The sequence below is a fragment of the Monodon monoceros genome, unplaced genomic scaffold (assembly GCF_005190385.1).
Source record: "Monodon monoceros isolate NGI ecotype Baffin Bay Population unplaced genomic scaffold, NGI_Narwhal_1 Super_Scaffold_12, whole genome shotgun sequence".
NCBI classification, from domain to species: domain Eukaryota; kingdom Metazoa; phylum Chordata; class Mammalia; order Artiodactyla; family Monodontidae; genus Monodon; species Monodon monoceros.
This window is the reverse complement of record NW_021703768.1, coordinates 81,751,305-81,766,535: the sequence shown is the minus strand read 5'-3', so window position 1 is coordinate 81,766,535 and position 15,231 is coordinate 81,751,305. Positions and strand designations below refer to the sequence as shown.

At 36.9% G+C, this 15,231-nt stretch overlaps 1 protein-coding gene and 1 long non-coding RNA gene across 3 annotated transcripts in view; one reads left to right on the top strand and one right to left on the bottom strand.

Annotated features, from left to right (window-relative positions):
- The window catches only part of FAM174A (family with sequence similarity 174 member A), a 35,342-nt gene extending 33,830 nt beyond the window's left edge, over window positions 1-1,512 (bottom strand). For both annotated transcript variants that reach the window (XM_029218043.1, XM_029218044.1), the window contains exon 1: window positions 941-1,512. In XM_029218043.1, coding sequence (XP_029073876.1) covers window positions 941-1,380 — 440 coding nt within the window. In that variant the 5' untranslated portion in view covers window positions 1,381-1,512. The remainder of the gene's footprint in view (window positions 1-940) is intronic.
- Window positions 1,513-1,680: 168 nt separating this feature from the next.
- LOC114891939 overlaps window positions 1,681-15,231 on the top strand; it is a 53,878-nt gene continuing 40,327 nt past the window's right edge. The window contains exons 1-2 of the long non-coding RNA XR_003792641.1: window positions 1,681-1,860; window positions 4,749-4,811. This is a non-coding gene — a long non-coding RNA (uncharacterized LOC114891939). The remainder of the gene's footprint in view (window positions 1,861-4,748; window positions 4,812-15,231) is intronic.

Genomic DNA, 15,231 nt, shown 5'->3' with positions numbered 1-15,231 from the left:
AAAATGTTCATTGCAGCTCTATTTACAATAGCCAGGAGATGGAAACAACCTAAGTGTCCATCATCGGATGAATGGATGTAGAAGATGTGGCACATATATACAGTGGAATATTACTCAGCCATAAAAAGAAACGAAATTGAGTTATTTGTAGTGAGGTGGATGGAGCTAGAGTCTGTCATACAGAGTGAAGTAAGTCAGAAAGAGAAAGACAAATACCGTATGCTAACACATATATATGGAATCTAAGAAAAAAAATGTCATGAAGAACCTAGGTGTAAGACAGGAATAGACACAGACTTACTAGAGAATGGACTTGAGGATATGGGGAGGTGGAAGGGTAAGCTGTGACAAAGTGAGAGAGTTGCATGGACATATATACACTACCAAATGTAAAATAGCTAGTGGGAAGCAGCCGCATAGCACAGGGAGATCAGCTCGGTGCTTTGTGACCACCTAGAGGGGTGGGCTAGGGAGGGTGGGAGGGAGGGAGACACAAGAGGGAAGAGATATGGGAACATATGTATATGTATAACTGATTCACTTTGTTATAAGCAGAAACTAACACACCATTGTAAAGCAATTATACTCCAATAAAGATGTAAAAAAAAAAAAAGAACCTACTGCTAAAAGAACTTTTCTTCTTTTACATTTTATAAAATAAAGTACCCATATAATAAGGTCATTCTGCATTAGTATTAATTTACTCAAATAAAGATTGATTTAGAGGTTCGGTACTAATTTATAACTTATAAATGAAAGGGAGCAAGTACTTGGTGGTTTAAATACTCCCAAATGTACCACAGAATTTTAAGACATTCATCCTCACAGTCTCTCACTCAGGCAGGAACCCATGATACTGGAGGTGGGAAGAGGGCAACGCCAGGTCAAAAGATAGCCCATTTCAGGCCTGCGAGGGAGGCTCATCGAGGCTTCGCCTCACCTGACCGTTCTGACGACGAAGTACACCAGCACCGCGCCACTCACCACCATCAACACGGTCAGGGCTCGTTGGGTCATGGGCTTGTCGCTGGGGTTGGGGCTCACAGCGAGGACGCCACCCACTGGGCCTTCTTCCCCCGCTTTCCCGCCTGGGTCTTCGGCTGCAAGCCCCGCACTGGGAGTGCTGCTATTGACGCCCTCGGCGCCCCGTGGTCCCTCGGCTTCGGCCGGAGCGCGGCCCGGGGACTGGGCAGCTGTGGGGCCGGACGGCAGAGGTGGCAGGGTTCGCGGCCCACGGTCCGGAGGCATGGGATCCGGCACGGCCTCGGCCGCCTGCAGCAGTACCTCTAAGGGCCCTCTCAACTCAGGCAGCAGTAGCAACAGCAGGAGGGCGGAGGCGAGCAGGTGGCTGAGGCAGCAGCTACAGTGCGTCGCCTTCATTTTCCCCGGACCGCCCTCTCACCACGTGGTAGCTGCCGGGCCCGCCGCCCTGGCTCCAGGTGGGACCATGGGCGCAGTGAAGAACGAATAGTGACCAAATCCCGGGCTAAGACCCGGCCACAGCAGCTGGCAGAAGCGTCAGCGGCTGCAGCTGCCGGGAGAACCGGAAGTTCGTACATCTCAGCAGCCACTGCTACCAGGGACGCTTTCGGTTGCTAACATGCCGGGGCTGGCGCGTTCCGTGACGTCAGGCGCGCAGGCCATCTGCGCACGCGCCCTGCCAGAGGCGCGGGGAAGAGCTCCGTGGTTGGCTCACAAGTAAGAAAGTAAACAAGAAAAAGGTGTTTAAAGTGTGCAGCAGCTCTTTGCATGAAGAAACCATGAGAGATTGGAAGCTCGTAATTTGAGTTCGTTGGTGCAGAACTGCAGAAACACAGCTAATCATTTATTAAGACCGCCTTGACGTTTCCCTCAGCTCAGGTACAAATTTTAGACAGGTTTCTTCCTGCCTCTAGGTCCTTGACGTCTCTTTCCTTAGGGCATTTACGGTAGAAAACTTGTAACTGTACATTGATTCTCTGCATTTTTGAAATATAAATCTTTAAATAAGTTCTTGCCGGTGATACAACCCAGGGCTGTCTTTCTTAAGGAACAAGGAGCCATCCTTTTGAAAAATGTCAACAAAGAAGATATCCCTATTCCCCAGTCTCTTTGGAAGGGTAGGAGCCTAACTTAGGCAGGCATCTTGTTTCAATTTGTAAAACTACCTCCTGCCACAAAGCTACGAGAAAACTTTACTTTTTCTTTGGGTAAAGCTAATTAGTAAACAGAATTGGCCTAAGAGCCTCCCTACTCTTAAAATCTCATAAGCTTTTTGTTATTTTCTGGTGAGTTGAGCTCAGAGTCCTGGCCCCTCTTCTCTATTGCAGTAAACTTGGATAAGTCTTCCTTGCCTGTTTAACTTTTGCGGTACGCGGGCCTCTCACTGTTGTGGCCTCTCCCGTTGCGGAGCACGGGCTCCGGACGCGCAGGCTCAGCGGCCATGGCTCACGGGCCCAGCCGCTCCGCGGCATGTGGGATCTTCGTGGACCAGGGCACGAACCCGTGTCCCCTGCATCGGCAGGCGGACTCTCAACCACTGCGCCACCAGGGAAGCCCTGCCTGTTTAACTTTGACATCAGTAACATGGAACTTTGGTTTGAGCAGATACAAACAAACACCAGACCAGAAGTCAGAGTTAGTATTTGTTCTTTTAAAAACGTATTCATTCAACAAATTGTTTAGACTTTCTACTCCTTTCTTAGCACTGGGTCTGAGTATTAAATAGTAGGCAAGTAAGATATGATCCTTGCTCTCTTAGCACTTAGGTTCAAATGGAGATAACAGAATAAACACTTGGATTCATTCTGATTCTGAAGTGTGTGTTATAAATGACAAGTACAGAGTCCACAGTAAAAATTGTGTAAAGGACTATTGTAGGTAAGGTGGAGAGGATAGTGTCTTCTAGCTGCTTGGGGGTAACAGAGCAATGCAGTTGCTCCTGCCACGTAGAATTGCAGGGACTAGGCCTCTTAATGCTGCGTTCCAGTGTGAGGAAGACCATTGGTGACAAACCCTAATTTTAGCTTCCAGCCTGGGCATTTATCAGTAATGAAGTGGCTCCTTGGGTTTCTTCTCTCCCTTATTCACAACCTTATTCAGAGTCATATGTGGAAGAGAGTTAGTATGTAATGCCACTCCCTTCCACTCCTCAAAAAAGTCCAATATTCAACAATCAAAAAACAAAAAAAGTTCATCATCATCTTTCTTTCTTTACAGTATCTCATTTTTACCATTGTGTTCCTTGTCTTGATTAATGGCATTATTCTTCACTCAGGTGTTCAGGCATAAAATCTCGGAGTCATCCTTTACCCTTGGCTTTCCACTGGCATCATTGCTTGCCAGTAACTGCAAAGTGCTAAATAATTCTGAAATAGCAGAGTTAAACTAGTGATTCCAAATAGTTAGAGCATATCATGTTCTAGTGTTTCTCCAAATGTGATTCTTAGCTACCTGAATCAGAATCAGAAATGGGATTTGTTAAAAATGCAGGTTCTAGGTCACTATTCCAGAAGTTCTGAGCCAGAATTTTTGGGATTGGGGACATGGACTCTGTATGCATTTTTATTAAGCTCTCAGGGTAATTTTTATTTGCACTAAAGTTTAAGAATCTCTTCTTTCTCTCACCTCCTATGTCCAAGTGTTGTCAAATTTTCTCCATTTTCCTAATGTCTCTGTCACTAATCAACTCTTTTCTGTTCCCTGCCTCTGACAAGGGATTATTTTTATATTGCTAGAGATCTTAAATCTGCAGATTATTGTGTTTTTTGCATAATACCGTATTATTTGTAAAGTGTCATGAAAAATATTTTCAATTCAATCACAGGAACTAGGAGCAAGTTTCCTGGGAGAAAATATTGTATTTTGCTTATATAATATAAAATGACAATTTGGGGGCACACATGTCTATTTAAAAGACAGATTGTCAAACTAAGTATAATTGGTGCTTCTGAATTTTTTCTATTAATAATAATAATATTTGTTCATTTACATGTTTTCATTTGTCTCGCAAACAAGTTGTGCCCATCACTAGAGATTTAAAAACATATAGGGGAGAAAAATTATTAGAACAAGTAATTTATATTAATTTACTTAAATTAATCTGCATACTAGGAAAAGACCACCATTATTCTAATTTATCAGGGAACACTCCAGCTGACAGAACAACAGTCTTTTGTGGAAATCTGTAAAATACCACTGGCCTGATAAGTAAAATCTAACCCTCCCTCCCTGCTCTAGTACTGAATAATAATTTTGAATATTAATTAAGCATCTATTGTGTACCAGATATCATTTTATCAAATGTTAAATGATTATCTTTGTTTAGTCCTTACCAGAAAAAAACAAATAAACTAAAACTAAACCATTATTATTCCTATTTTACAATTAAGGAAACTGAGATCAAGGATAATCAAACTGGTAAAAATCAACATGAGTAAAAACAATAGAGCTGGGCAGTGAACCCAGGCCGTCTAGCAGCAGAGGTGGGCTATTGCGTGCTACATTTTATTTTCTCCTAGTTGTAGGTTTCCATGATTTGAGTCTAGCTTATTGTCTCAATCAGCTATTGCTAGATTAATGCTGCATAGCCAGTAACTAAAAAGATATCAGTGGCATACAGCAAATAAACTTTTATTTTTTCTCCTGTGTTTTTGGTAAAGGTGGGATTGACTAATTTAAGTTGACCTTGTGAGTAAGTGGAAAGGGGATGGGGAATGGGCATAAGGAGAAATGAGGAGCCATGTATGTCTTTTTTTTTTTTTAAACAGTGAAAACAACTGGTTACCCAAAGTCCCACCTGATGCCCTTGACACACATCTCACTGGAGAGAGGTATGTCACATGGCCACTTCTAGCTTCTGGGAATCTTGGAATTTTAATGTTAAAATGGGCATATTCTAGTCCCTGAAAAAATTTGTTTATGTTAGCAAGAAAAAAGAAGACAATTTATATTGATAGGCATTTCATTTTCAGTTCTAATAGAGAACAAGGCTCAAATGAGTGTTCTCTGGTGTCAGAATTCCCTACCTTCCCTCTTCCCCTCCCATTAAGGAAGAGGGAAGGTAGGAGGTTGGCTCAGCTGGAATGGTCATTCATAGCAACATCTGATAGATTGAGTCTCTTATACTTTAAGTGGCAGTTTATTGCCTCATCAGGTGGGACTGTCTATACCCTGAAGTCCAAAAAGAAAAAGAGTTCAATATGAAAAGAGAATACAAACTGATCACTAAACCAGGAAGTCAAGAGAATGTACTAAAGAGCTCAAACGTGAAGGCAGAATTGGAATGTCAGAGGACAACTAAAGAGCAACAGTTCAAGAATAAGAAGGAACAGTGTTGTTGAGGTAGGTACCACATAACCAAGTAGGAATATGAATAAATATTAGGGTTAAATATCTAAAAGAAAATGACCATGTAAATGGGCTATGGTTCCTGAGAGGAAAGAAACAAGGTGAGCCCCACAGTTTCCCTGGATCTCTGCCTGGGGAAAATTTCCCAGCTGTAGTGCATCAACCTGGAGTTCAATCAGAATGTGCAAGTCTCTCTTATCTGAAGAGGCAGAGATCAGAGTTCTGGGCTTTTGAAGTGGTTGGGATCTGTGGGCCAGGGCATTAAGAGAAGGAGTCTGTGGAGGTCATGAAGTTCATGTGGCGGCTTCCCACACACCCTTGACTGAGAGCTGGGCAGTACCACCAAACACAGCCAACAAAGTTAATGAGACTGGCTGTTACAGAGGTAAGAGCAGAACAGAGAGCTTAGACATTAAGCAGTGCTGGGGACTTCGAACTTAGGGCCCAAACTTCCTGAATAGACCCTTTAACACCTCCTAACAAAGTGGGAATCAAGCTGAATCACTGCTTTATGATAAAAGCCACACCCAGAGAAAGGCCCTTTTTATACCCACTTTAACAAAGCTTAAAACCAAGCCCTAACAAGATTCTTAGAGGACACAGAGTTTTGAGATTGGATCTCACCAATTTACAGGGACTTGGAAAACAGATAAACAGAAATTATACAGTCTCAAGAACAGAGATCTAAAAAGATTCAAGAAAAAATGAACAAACCCCCTTGAACTTATGGACCAATATTACACAGTTTAATATATATGCATTGGAGCTCCAAAAGAAAAATCATTATAATGAGGCAATAAATATTTTTGAAAAATGATTGAAAAACTTTCACTTACAGTTCCAAGAAGGTCAGAGAGCAGTTAGCAAGATAAATACCAAGAAAACTGCATATAGGCATATCAGAGTCACACAGAGAGTCACGGATATCAGAGTCCAAATTAGAACGTCTTGAAAGGAGCCACAGAAAAAAGATGCATTCATTACAGAAGAACAATAATATATATGAAGGCAGAGTTCTCATCGGAAACAATGAAGACCAGGAGCGGTAGCATCTTTAAGGTGCTAAAAAGAAATTAAAAAGTTATCCATCTTGAATTATATATCCAGTAAAATTATCTTCCAAATAATATGGCAAAATAAAGATATTTTCAGGCAAGTGAAAGCTGAGGAAACTCATTTCAAACAGACGGCACTACAGGATGTTTTTCAGACTGGATGGAAGTGATACAAGATGGAAATTTCGATTTACAGGAAGGAGAGAATGGCAAGTGGAAATGGAAAATCACTGTGTAAATACAAAGACCAATTTTTAAATTCTCTTCTAATTTTCTTAAAAAGAATTTAATGCTTTGCATAAGGCCACATTTATGATGCATGTACATGTAAAAACATGGCAATAGAGCATAAAGGTAAAGGACAAGGGAGGTGAACTAAATGGAAATATACTTTCCCATTTGTGAAGTATGACATGTGACATGTGAAGTTTGAAATGTCAGATGTGAAGTGGGATTATGAAGTAGGAAACTCCTAAGGTTAGAAGTGGAATGTTTATAAGTAGAATCATGCTGTTGTAAGGCTATAACATTTGTGAAATATGAGGTGGGAAATGTCAGGTGTGAAGTGGGGTTTATGAAGTAGGAAGCTCCTATGATTAGAAGTGAAAATTGAAGTGACACAATATTGATGCTAGATAGGCATTGTTAAAATAATGAGAAATATCGTTAGACTTACATCAACCAGCCAAAAATAATGAATAGAGTTATATCTATGGAAAGATAATATAAATATATAGCTACAAATAAAAATATATCTTTGTCAAGTATTTCTTACAGTGGATCACGAAGATGGCATTTTTTCTAATAATAAAAGTGATACGTTGATACTATTGAAATTTAGAAACTTACAGTTTAAAGAAGCAATAATTCTACCACCCTGAGAATTTCCTTTATTCCAATATTATATATGTGCCTGTGTGTATGTATATATACATATATAATTTTTTGCTTGTATATTTAGTCCAATAGAGTATATATAATTTTTATTCTATTTTTATATTTATGTCATAAATAATATTTTGTCTCAAATATCTTTGTAAACATGAATTTTAATGATTTATTACATGTAATCACTACGTTGGACAGTTTCCCTTTAGCTGGAGCACTGTTATGAAAAATATCACTAAAGTATTATTTTATTTAAATATTTTCTGCATCTCTGTCAGTGAATTATTTCTTAAGGGAATATATGCCAGTGACCTCATTTTAGGGTTTTAGGGTTTAATCTCTGTCTTAAAGATTTAAAAAATAAATTTGTTGTGTCAGTTGTTTGAAAAGCAGAAGTGGATAGAGCTGAGGCAATACTAAATGGTGAATGGTCTCATAGGCTGTAACTGAGCACCCAATCCAGTGAATAATAACTGTGGGAAGTAAACCCAAGACTGTGGTCTAAGTACAGGCAAGAATACAGGAGGGTGATGTCTGAGAGTGGAGCCAGTATGGAGTAGGGTGATAACACCTTTGCCTCCCATTCATTGCCATCATCACTTGGGAGAAGGTAAGGCCTCATTGAGGAGGGTTATATTAATTAACATTTCAGCCTGTGCAGCAGTTTAGTGTTCCTAAGGTGAGGGATAGTCTATTGGCAATGAACCTAAAAGGAGAACTCAGTGTCAGGTTTGAGGGGAAAATAGAGATTATTTTGTGAGACAAGGCAGTTATGACTGGCTTTATATGTGCACGGTATAATCTTCCTTAGCACGAGTGTCACCAAGTGGGTTAAAAACTGCATATATGGGGCAGTGGGAATTTACTGAGGCACGAAGAGTCATTGGGATCATAGGGTCATGAAGTTTATAATCTGTAACAGATATGTCTGCAACTGTCTTCTCTAGGGCCTCTTCAGTGCCATATAGGGTGGTGGTTGATATTAGTAGGGCAGGGGAGGAGGTGCAGTTTATGTCTTAAAGCTGAGAAACAGGGCAGGCACCTCAGAAAATAACCAAATTCACCAAGGCAATTAAATATGCAAGCCTTTGTGAACAGATCTTGCCATTCTTTGATAGAGCTGAAGCCAGATTTAAAATTTGTTGGAGACAATATACTTGTGTTTTTAATTCCAGAAAGAGCATATGATATTGGGATAGTAAGCATTATATCTTAAAATGGCTCATTAATTTGGAAGGATATACTTGATGCCATGTAAGAGAGAGAAGTGCTTCCTAATGATCAGTTGCTTCTGTATGATGAAAACCGACTAGTTTTTAAATATTTTTATTTAAATACTTTAAAAATATTTTTAAATTTTTAAGAAATATTTTAAAATTTTAAAATATTTTTATTTGAACAGATATTAAATTTATATGGTTCAAAATTCAAAATGTACAAAAGGATATTTACTGAAAAACTGTCTTCCATCCCTATTTACCAGATAAACAGTTCCTCTCTCAGAGCCTAAATATTTTCAGTTTCTCATGCATTTTCCAGTGATAAACATATGTATACAAGTTATATAAAAGTGTCCTTTTTAACACAAATGAAATGGTAGTATTCTTTACATACAGTTTGGTACTTTGCTTTTCCGTTGGTGTTATTTTTTAAAATACCTTGGAGATCTTTCCATATCACATCATGAGATTTGTCATACTGTTTTATTCAGGGCTGAATTGTGATTTTTGTGAGCCCTAGGTTCTTTTGCCTTCTTTGACCCCTTTCTCCATAAATAATAGTAATAGTAACAGTAATGGTAATAGTAATAATAATAATGCTCTATTTTATGACTGTGTTGGTATAAAGGTGAATATAATCAAGGTTGGATTCATTATTATTTATTATCATTATATTTATTTTTTCTGATTTTAAAAGAAATTTAAATTAGCACATTTTCATGGGTCCCTAAAAGTACTGGTGAGCCTTAGGCACTATGTCTATTGTGACTAATTGAAAGATAAATCAGCTCTGGCTGATTTTATTATTACAAAGTTTTCCATAATAAGGACATTATTTTAATCAAGTCCTTGTTGATGAACAGTTAGGTTGTTTCCAAACTTTTTGATTTTTTTTTAATAGTAAGGAGTTTAAAAACTGTAAGCTAAACAAAAAGATGCAGCCAAACATAATAAGTATTTACATACTAATTTAGAATGGTACTACCTTATAAACTAAAATTATTATTTTATTTTATTTTCCTGCATTTTTTAGCTGGCAGTAAACCAAATAGTCACCAAGTGCTAGTGGGGCATGTGAAATAGCACTTTTTGTTTCTCTGTCATGATTTTTATTTTCTCTTTCTTTCTACATACACCATCCCCTTCTCTTTGCCTCCTCCTCCTTTGATTCAGATTAATATTACTATTCTCTTTACAGTTCTTCCTTCTTTCCTATTGGTTCTTTAAGTTTGTCCTAAAGGCTTATTTATATTTAAACACTTTGGTAGAATTCAAAGATGAGGAAATGGCCAGTATTGTTAATATTTGAAATGTGCCTGCATAGAATTTCCCTGGGCTGAATTCATAGATAAATAGCCTAACACAAAAATTAATTCATATGCTGTGAAATGTCTTATAAACTAAATGATCAAATTGTCTTATATCCTTGATTCTCACAAGTTTATTAACTGTATTATGTCTTTCTCTTTATCCCATCCTTTATGCCTATCTCTTGACAAAATCATTTCTTAGGTATATATATTGGCTATCTTAGCATTGACATGAAACTCTTACAGCATACTTAGCTAGCTCAGTATGGCTTCTCTCAGTGAGATATTTTCCCAATTAATTTTATGTTTGTAGATCAGTGGCTAAAACTAAATGAGGCTGGGGGTGGGTAGGTAAATGCATATATAATCAACTAGGGATTGATGGTCCTGTCTAAAAGTAGATGTCATTTACTTTTAGTCAGTTTTCATGATACAAGACAAGAAAGCATAAGTTGATTTTTTTCTCAAAATAAACCATAAATTCATATATTTATGTGACATCACTTTTTAATTAGCAAGTAAAATAAATAAAAATATCAAAAAGCACTGTGCAGTCAACACTGCACACCAAATCAAATATATCTGTAAGCTGTGGAACTCATTGGTCGGCAGTATGAAACTTTTGTGTAAACTCTTCAAGGACAGGAATTTTTCACTGCCTTTGTATTTAACAAGTATGCCTGCATGTGGTTGGTGTTCAGTAAATATAGGTTAATATACAGAATGAATAAAAAGTAAGATTTCAAATTTTGAATAGTAGTAATAATGTTTCTTTATTCATATACCACAGCTCTCTAGATAGAAAGATATAGTGCAAATTCTTCAGGTTAATGAAATTCCATTACTTGAAGGAAAAAAATTAACACTAAATAGATTTTCATGTATCTGTAGAGTCTTAGAATTCTTACATACTATATAGAAGTAAATGTAATCCCCTAAATTTTGTTGAAGAGAAGAGGAATGTCTAGAGAGGTTCTATAAATTTTTTAGTGGACAAAAATACTGAAGGCATGACTAAGCTTAAACCTCCTGATTTTTAAAATTGGGCCCTTTTGTACCACACAATGTTTTCTACTCTGTCACTAGTGCTATCCGTCAGCAAACAGTTGGATAATAAAAGGACTTACTTCCTACATCTATAAGGTGTTTAGATTTTTAAAAATTGAACCTTTTGTTAGTAAGGAAAAAAGTTTAAAATTAAAAGTAACTGTTTTTTCTTAATCTAAATGGAGTTAATATAACTACCAGATTTATGCAGCAAAGTTCGATTTTATGAGTACGATACCATTAAAAATTATTTAAGCCATAATGAAATTTGTAACTGGTCTGAAAACTAGTTTTGCCATGGTTAACCATTCACAGCAGTGAATGATTCTTCCTGTTATATCAAGTAAACCCATCTAATTTAAAGTTGAAAATGATGTAGCATATCCATAACGCTCATTTCAAAGGATGACAAGAATCATTGAGCAAATATGTAAATCTGCAGCTTAAAAAAATTAGGAATTTTCCTTTAAAAATCATCATCAGATATATTTGCTATATAAATATTTTGTTGCAGTCCTAACAAGGATTCCTTATTATGATAATAAAGATACCTGAGTAATTAATTAATTATTTATTAATCTTATAATTAGATACCCTAGTAAGGATATGCTAATCAGGCTTCCATGCTCATGATCACTACCAGCAATCAGCACAGGCATACTAAGAAGCGGAATATGGGAAATAGTCAAAGAAGTATTTCCTTCCCATGAACGCTATTGCAATTTCCAATTTTGATTTTGTAGGAAGGGTACAGTAAAATAAAACTATGATGGCAACCTACCTGTAACCTCAGGAATGCCCCAGAGTGTGTATAAATCTGCTGAGTGGGTCCTAAAGGTGGGGGAGGAGGAGATTAGCCTGTGCCTAAAACTTCTAAATGGAACCAGGTGGTACATCCACCCACCTTGGCATATCAAATAAATGATCACAAGCCACAAGCTCATGATGTAGCTCAGATATTTATCCAGCATCACTCTCCTGCTTATGCACTCTACTTATTCATTTACTTCTTGGCATGCTTCTTGGTTTGGTTTTACTTATGTTTCTTTTGAAGACATTTACCCTACACTTGGCCTGCATCCTGGCTTAGTGCACTGCAGCTTCAAGAAAAACCTCTGAAAAGTCATAGAAAATGTATAGAACTATTAATTAAAATTTTCATATATCTTATTGGGTCTGTGCGAGAAAACTTCACTAAATTAGGTAAAGGCAGTTAAGGGAAGCAGAAACTAGGAATTCCATTATTTAATATCTGCACTGTTCCTATGTTTTTTAAACAAACAACTCTGTTCGGTGTGCATCACTGGAGGATACTAATAAATATAGCAGTTCTAAAAACGTACACTGAACATCCTGTCACGTGAAAACTACATATTCTCTCACAACAGAAGAAACGATGAAAAGCCAATTCTGTACTTTAAAGTCAAGACAAATACAGCAGAGGGAAAAGGAAGGAAACCAAGTATCCAAGAATGATGTCAATCTCTGATGATGCTTTAATTATTATCTTGCTTATCACCAGGGGAAAAATACTTTCCATTCCTGGATATATCAATCAGACCTTATTGATGAGAACTTTTAAAATAGATTTTATGCTTTAGTGTGATTCATTCATTCATTCATCCTTTGAATTTATGAAACCTGTATGAGCACTGCATGAACATCTTCAGTACCTCCTCTTTGGAAGATGCTTCACACTCACACTTCCATGGTCACTGGGCAGTCTGACCCCACTTTTGATCCACATCTGGCAAGTTCTCGGTGGGCACCTGACCCAAGGTAGGCCATTCATAATTCATTACAATGAATTTGGAACTGGCACTAAGATCGGTCTCATACCTGGGAATGTTTATTGAATGGTTAAAATGTAAAATCTCAGCCAAGCTTTCTGCGATGTGAGCTAGGGTGTAGCCAAAGCTGATATGAATATTGAAAAAAAAGTGACATGATAGGAACAAACAAGATGAGGAGTGGATAGTGACTGTAAGTTTGTTTGCTTTTGTAGGTTTGTTTGCTTTTGTTGTTTTTATTTTGAAACCTTAGCTTAACTTGAAGCTGCATTTACTCTCACATTCTTGTATGCATCTCATTTAAACAATTTATCTTTCAATGTAAAACTCTTAAGAGCAGAGAATTTTAGAAACACAAAAATCTCACTCATACGATACTGTCCCGTTTTGTTAAACGTATTTTGTGAGGGCAATATTTTTGTGTAAAATGATCTAAAACTCTGATTTGTCAATACATAATACAACTCAAACCCTCAAATTAGATAGTTCTGTAACACATCCTATCTAATATATTTCTAAATAATTTTAAACTGTGCAAAAAAATCGATTCATATATTTAAGAGCAACTTTCTTTGAACTTTAAACAGATGTATTTCAGAAAAATATTTAATTAGATCTAAAGGACAGATTTTTCAGTAAAAAAACAATAATTAATTGCATTAAGAATTTCATGTATGAGGTTAATATGATTGCTTTTTGAAAACCAATATTACAGGGTGGTGAATAGGTCTTACCTGTAACTGGGAATTGGTAACTAGGAACCAGAACTGAGGACAGGGAGGCTTAAATACTCTGTATTCTAGGGAGAGCTGAGGACAAATGAAGACTAGACACTTCTTTGGGTTTATTTAGAGGACATTATCACTCCTGTCCTACTGTGGACTCAAAGATGTCCTTAAGGAGAAAGGTAGAAAAAGAGGATAGTTGAAGGCAAGGAGCAGAAAAAAAAAAAAACCAAAAAAAAACATTTCAAGTTTCTAACCCACTAAGTTTAAATTCAGTAAAATGGTTTGCTTTAACTGGAGAGTTTTCATTATCATTTTTGGACTGCCTTCTATGAAAGCAGGATTCTCAGCAGTGTAATGCTACATACCTACATGTTAGGCTTCCATGTAAGAATGACTTACGTGCAGAATTCCTCTTTGAAAAATGGAAGTTGTATAGACTGTAGCTTTGAAGCTTCTGCCTCACATAGCTTAGAAACATAAAAAGTACATCATTAGGCAATGGGGCAGTAGTCACATCTAAAATATTTAATTATTATTAGCATTTTTAAAACTTTTAGCTATAAACTATAATATGCAGTGTTAAAGTGCAACACACAAATCTATATCATATGATCTGAAACTATCAATTACATAAATCAATTTATGGCTTAGCATTATTAGAATTATGTGATCTAATAGAACAAAAAACTATTATCCTATATCTCCAAGGTGGTTTAATAAACTCTCAGTATAAGTTATTCCAGGAGTAATCCTCATAAAAAATTCTCCGAAGCAATTATTTTATTGGGTTTATGTAATGCAGACAAATCAAAAGATAATAGCTCAAACTCTCCTTTGATTATTACAACGTTTAACATTATATTTCACTGGAACCTGTTAAGAAATGATGTGTTCAGGGTTTTATTTTTCAAGTGCTAAGAAAATTAAGAATATTTATAGAAAAACTTTAAGGTCACTACAGAGGTTACTGATTTCATTTATAATTTCCAAGTTTTCAGGTCAGAACAATAACTTCCAATGTGAGTTTTTCAGCATTCTAGGATTTTTCTGCTTAATTGGAGTGCCCCAAAGTTTCAAGCAGTTTTCTTTTAAAAAATCAATTTTAATTCATTTAAATTAAATTAAAATTATTTTTACTGAATTGTTCATGCTGTTTTTACTGCTTAAATAACTTTATTTAAAAAGTGAAAAACAGTTACCAGAAACATATTAATGTACATTTTATAAATTAAGCATGTGTATAAATATCAACAGTAGAACAGTCGTTCTCTTAGAGAATGAGGCCCATGGCATAAGCATCACTTGGGGATGTGTTAGAAGTGAAAATTCTTAGGTACCAGGCCAAGCTATTGAGTCAGAAACTTTGGGCTGGACCCAGGAATCTGAGATTTTCCAAGCTCACTATGTGATCTGGAAGCACACTGTGTTTTAAGAACCACTACAGGAGGGTATTGCTACTAGGAAAAGATTAAAACAGATTAACAATTGGTTGTTTTCTGTAAGTTGAATCTTCCGATTGTAAAACTAGTTTCAGTCTTGGCTACACATTAGAACTGGGGAACTTTAAGAAATTCTCATGCCAGGGCCACAACTAAAACCAAGTAAGTGAGATTCTCTGGGGTTTGGGACTCAGGCATATTTTGTAAAGCACCCCAGGTTATTATAATGTGCAGTCAAATTTGAGAACCACTACATTTTGGAGTAAGCTCTTGTAAGAGTAGTGCCCTGCGAGAGCTATAAAGATATTTCCTAAATATTAATACCACCTTTTGAGGGTACTTAAATGCTGAGATATCACAGGTACCCTCTGCCTTGGGCATTCTGCATCCTTCAAACCATCTGGAATGGCCAAAGTTAATGCATCC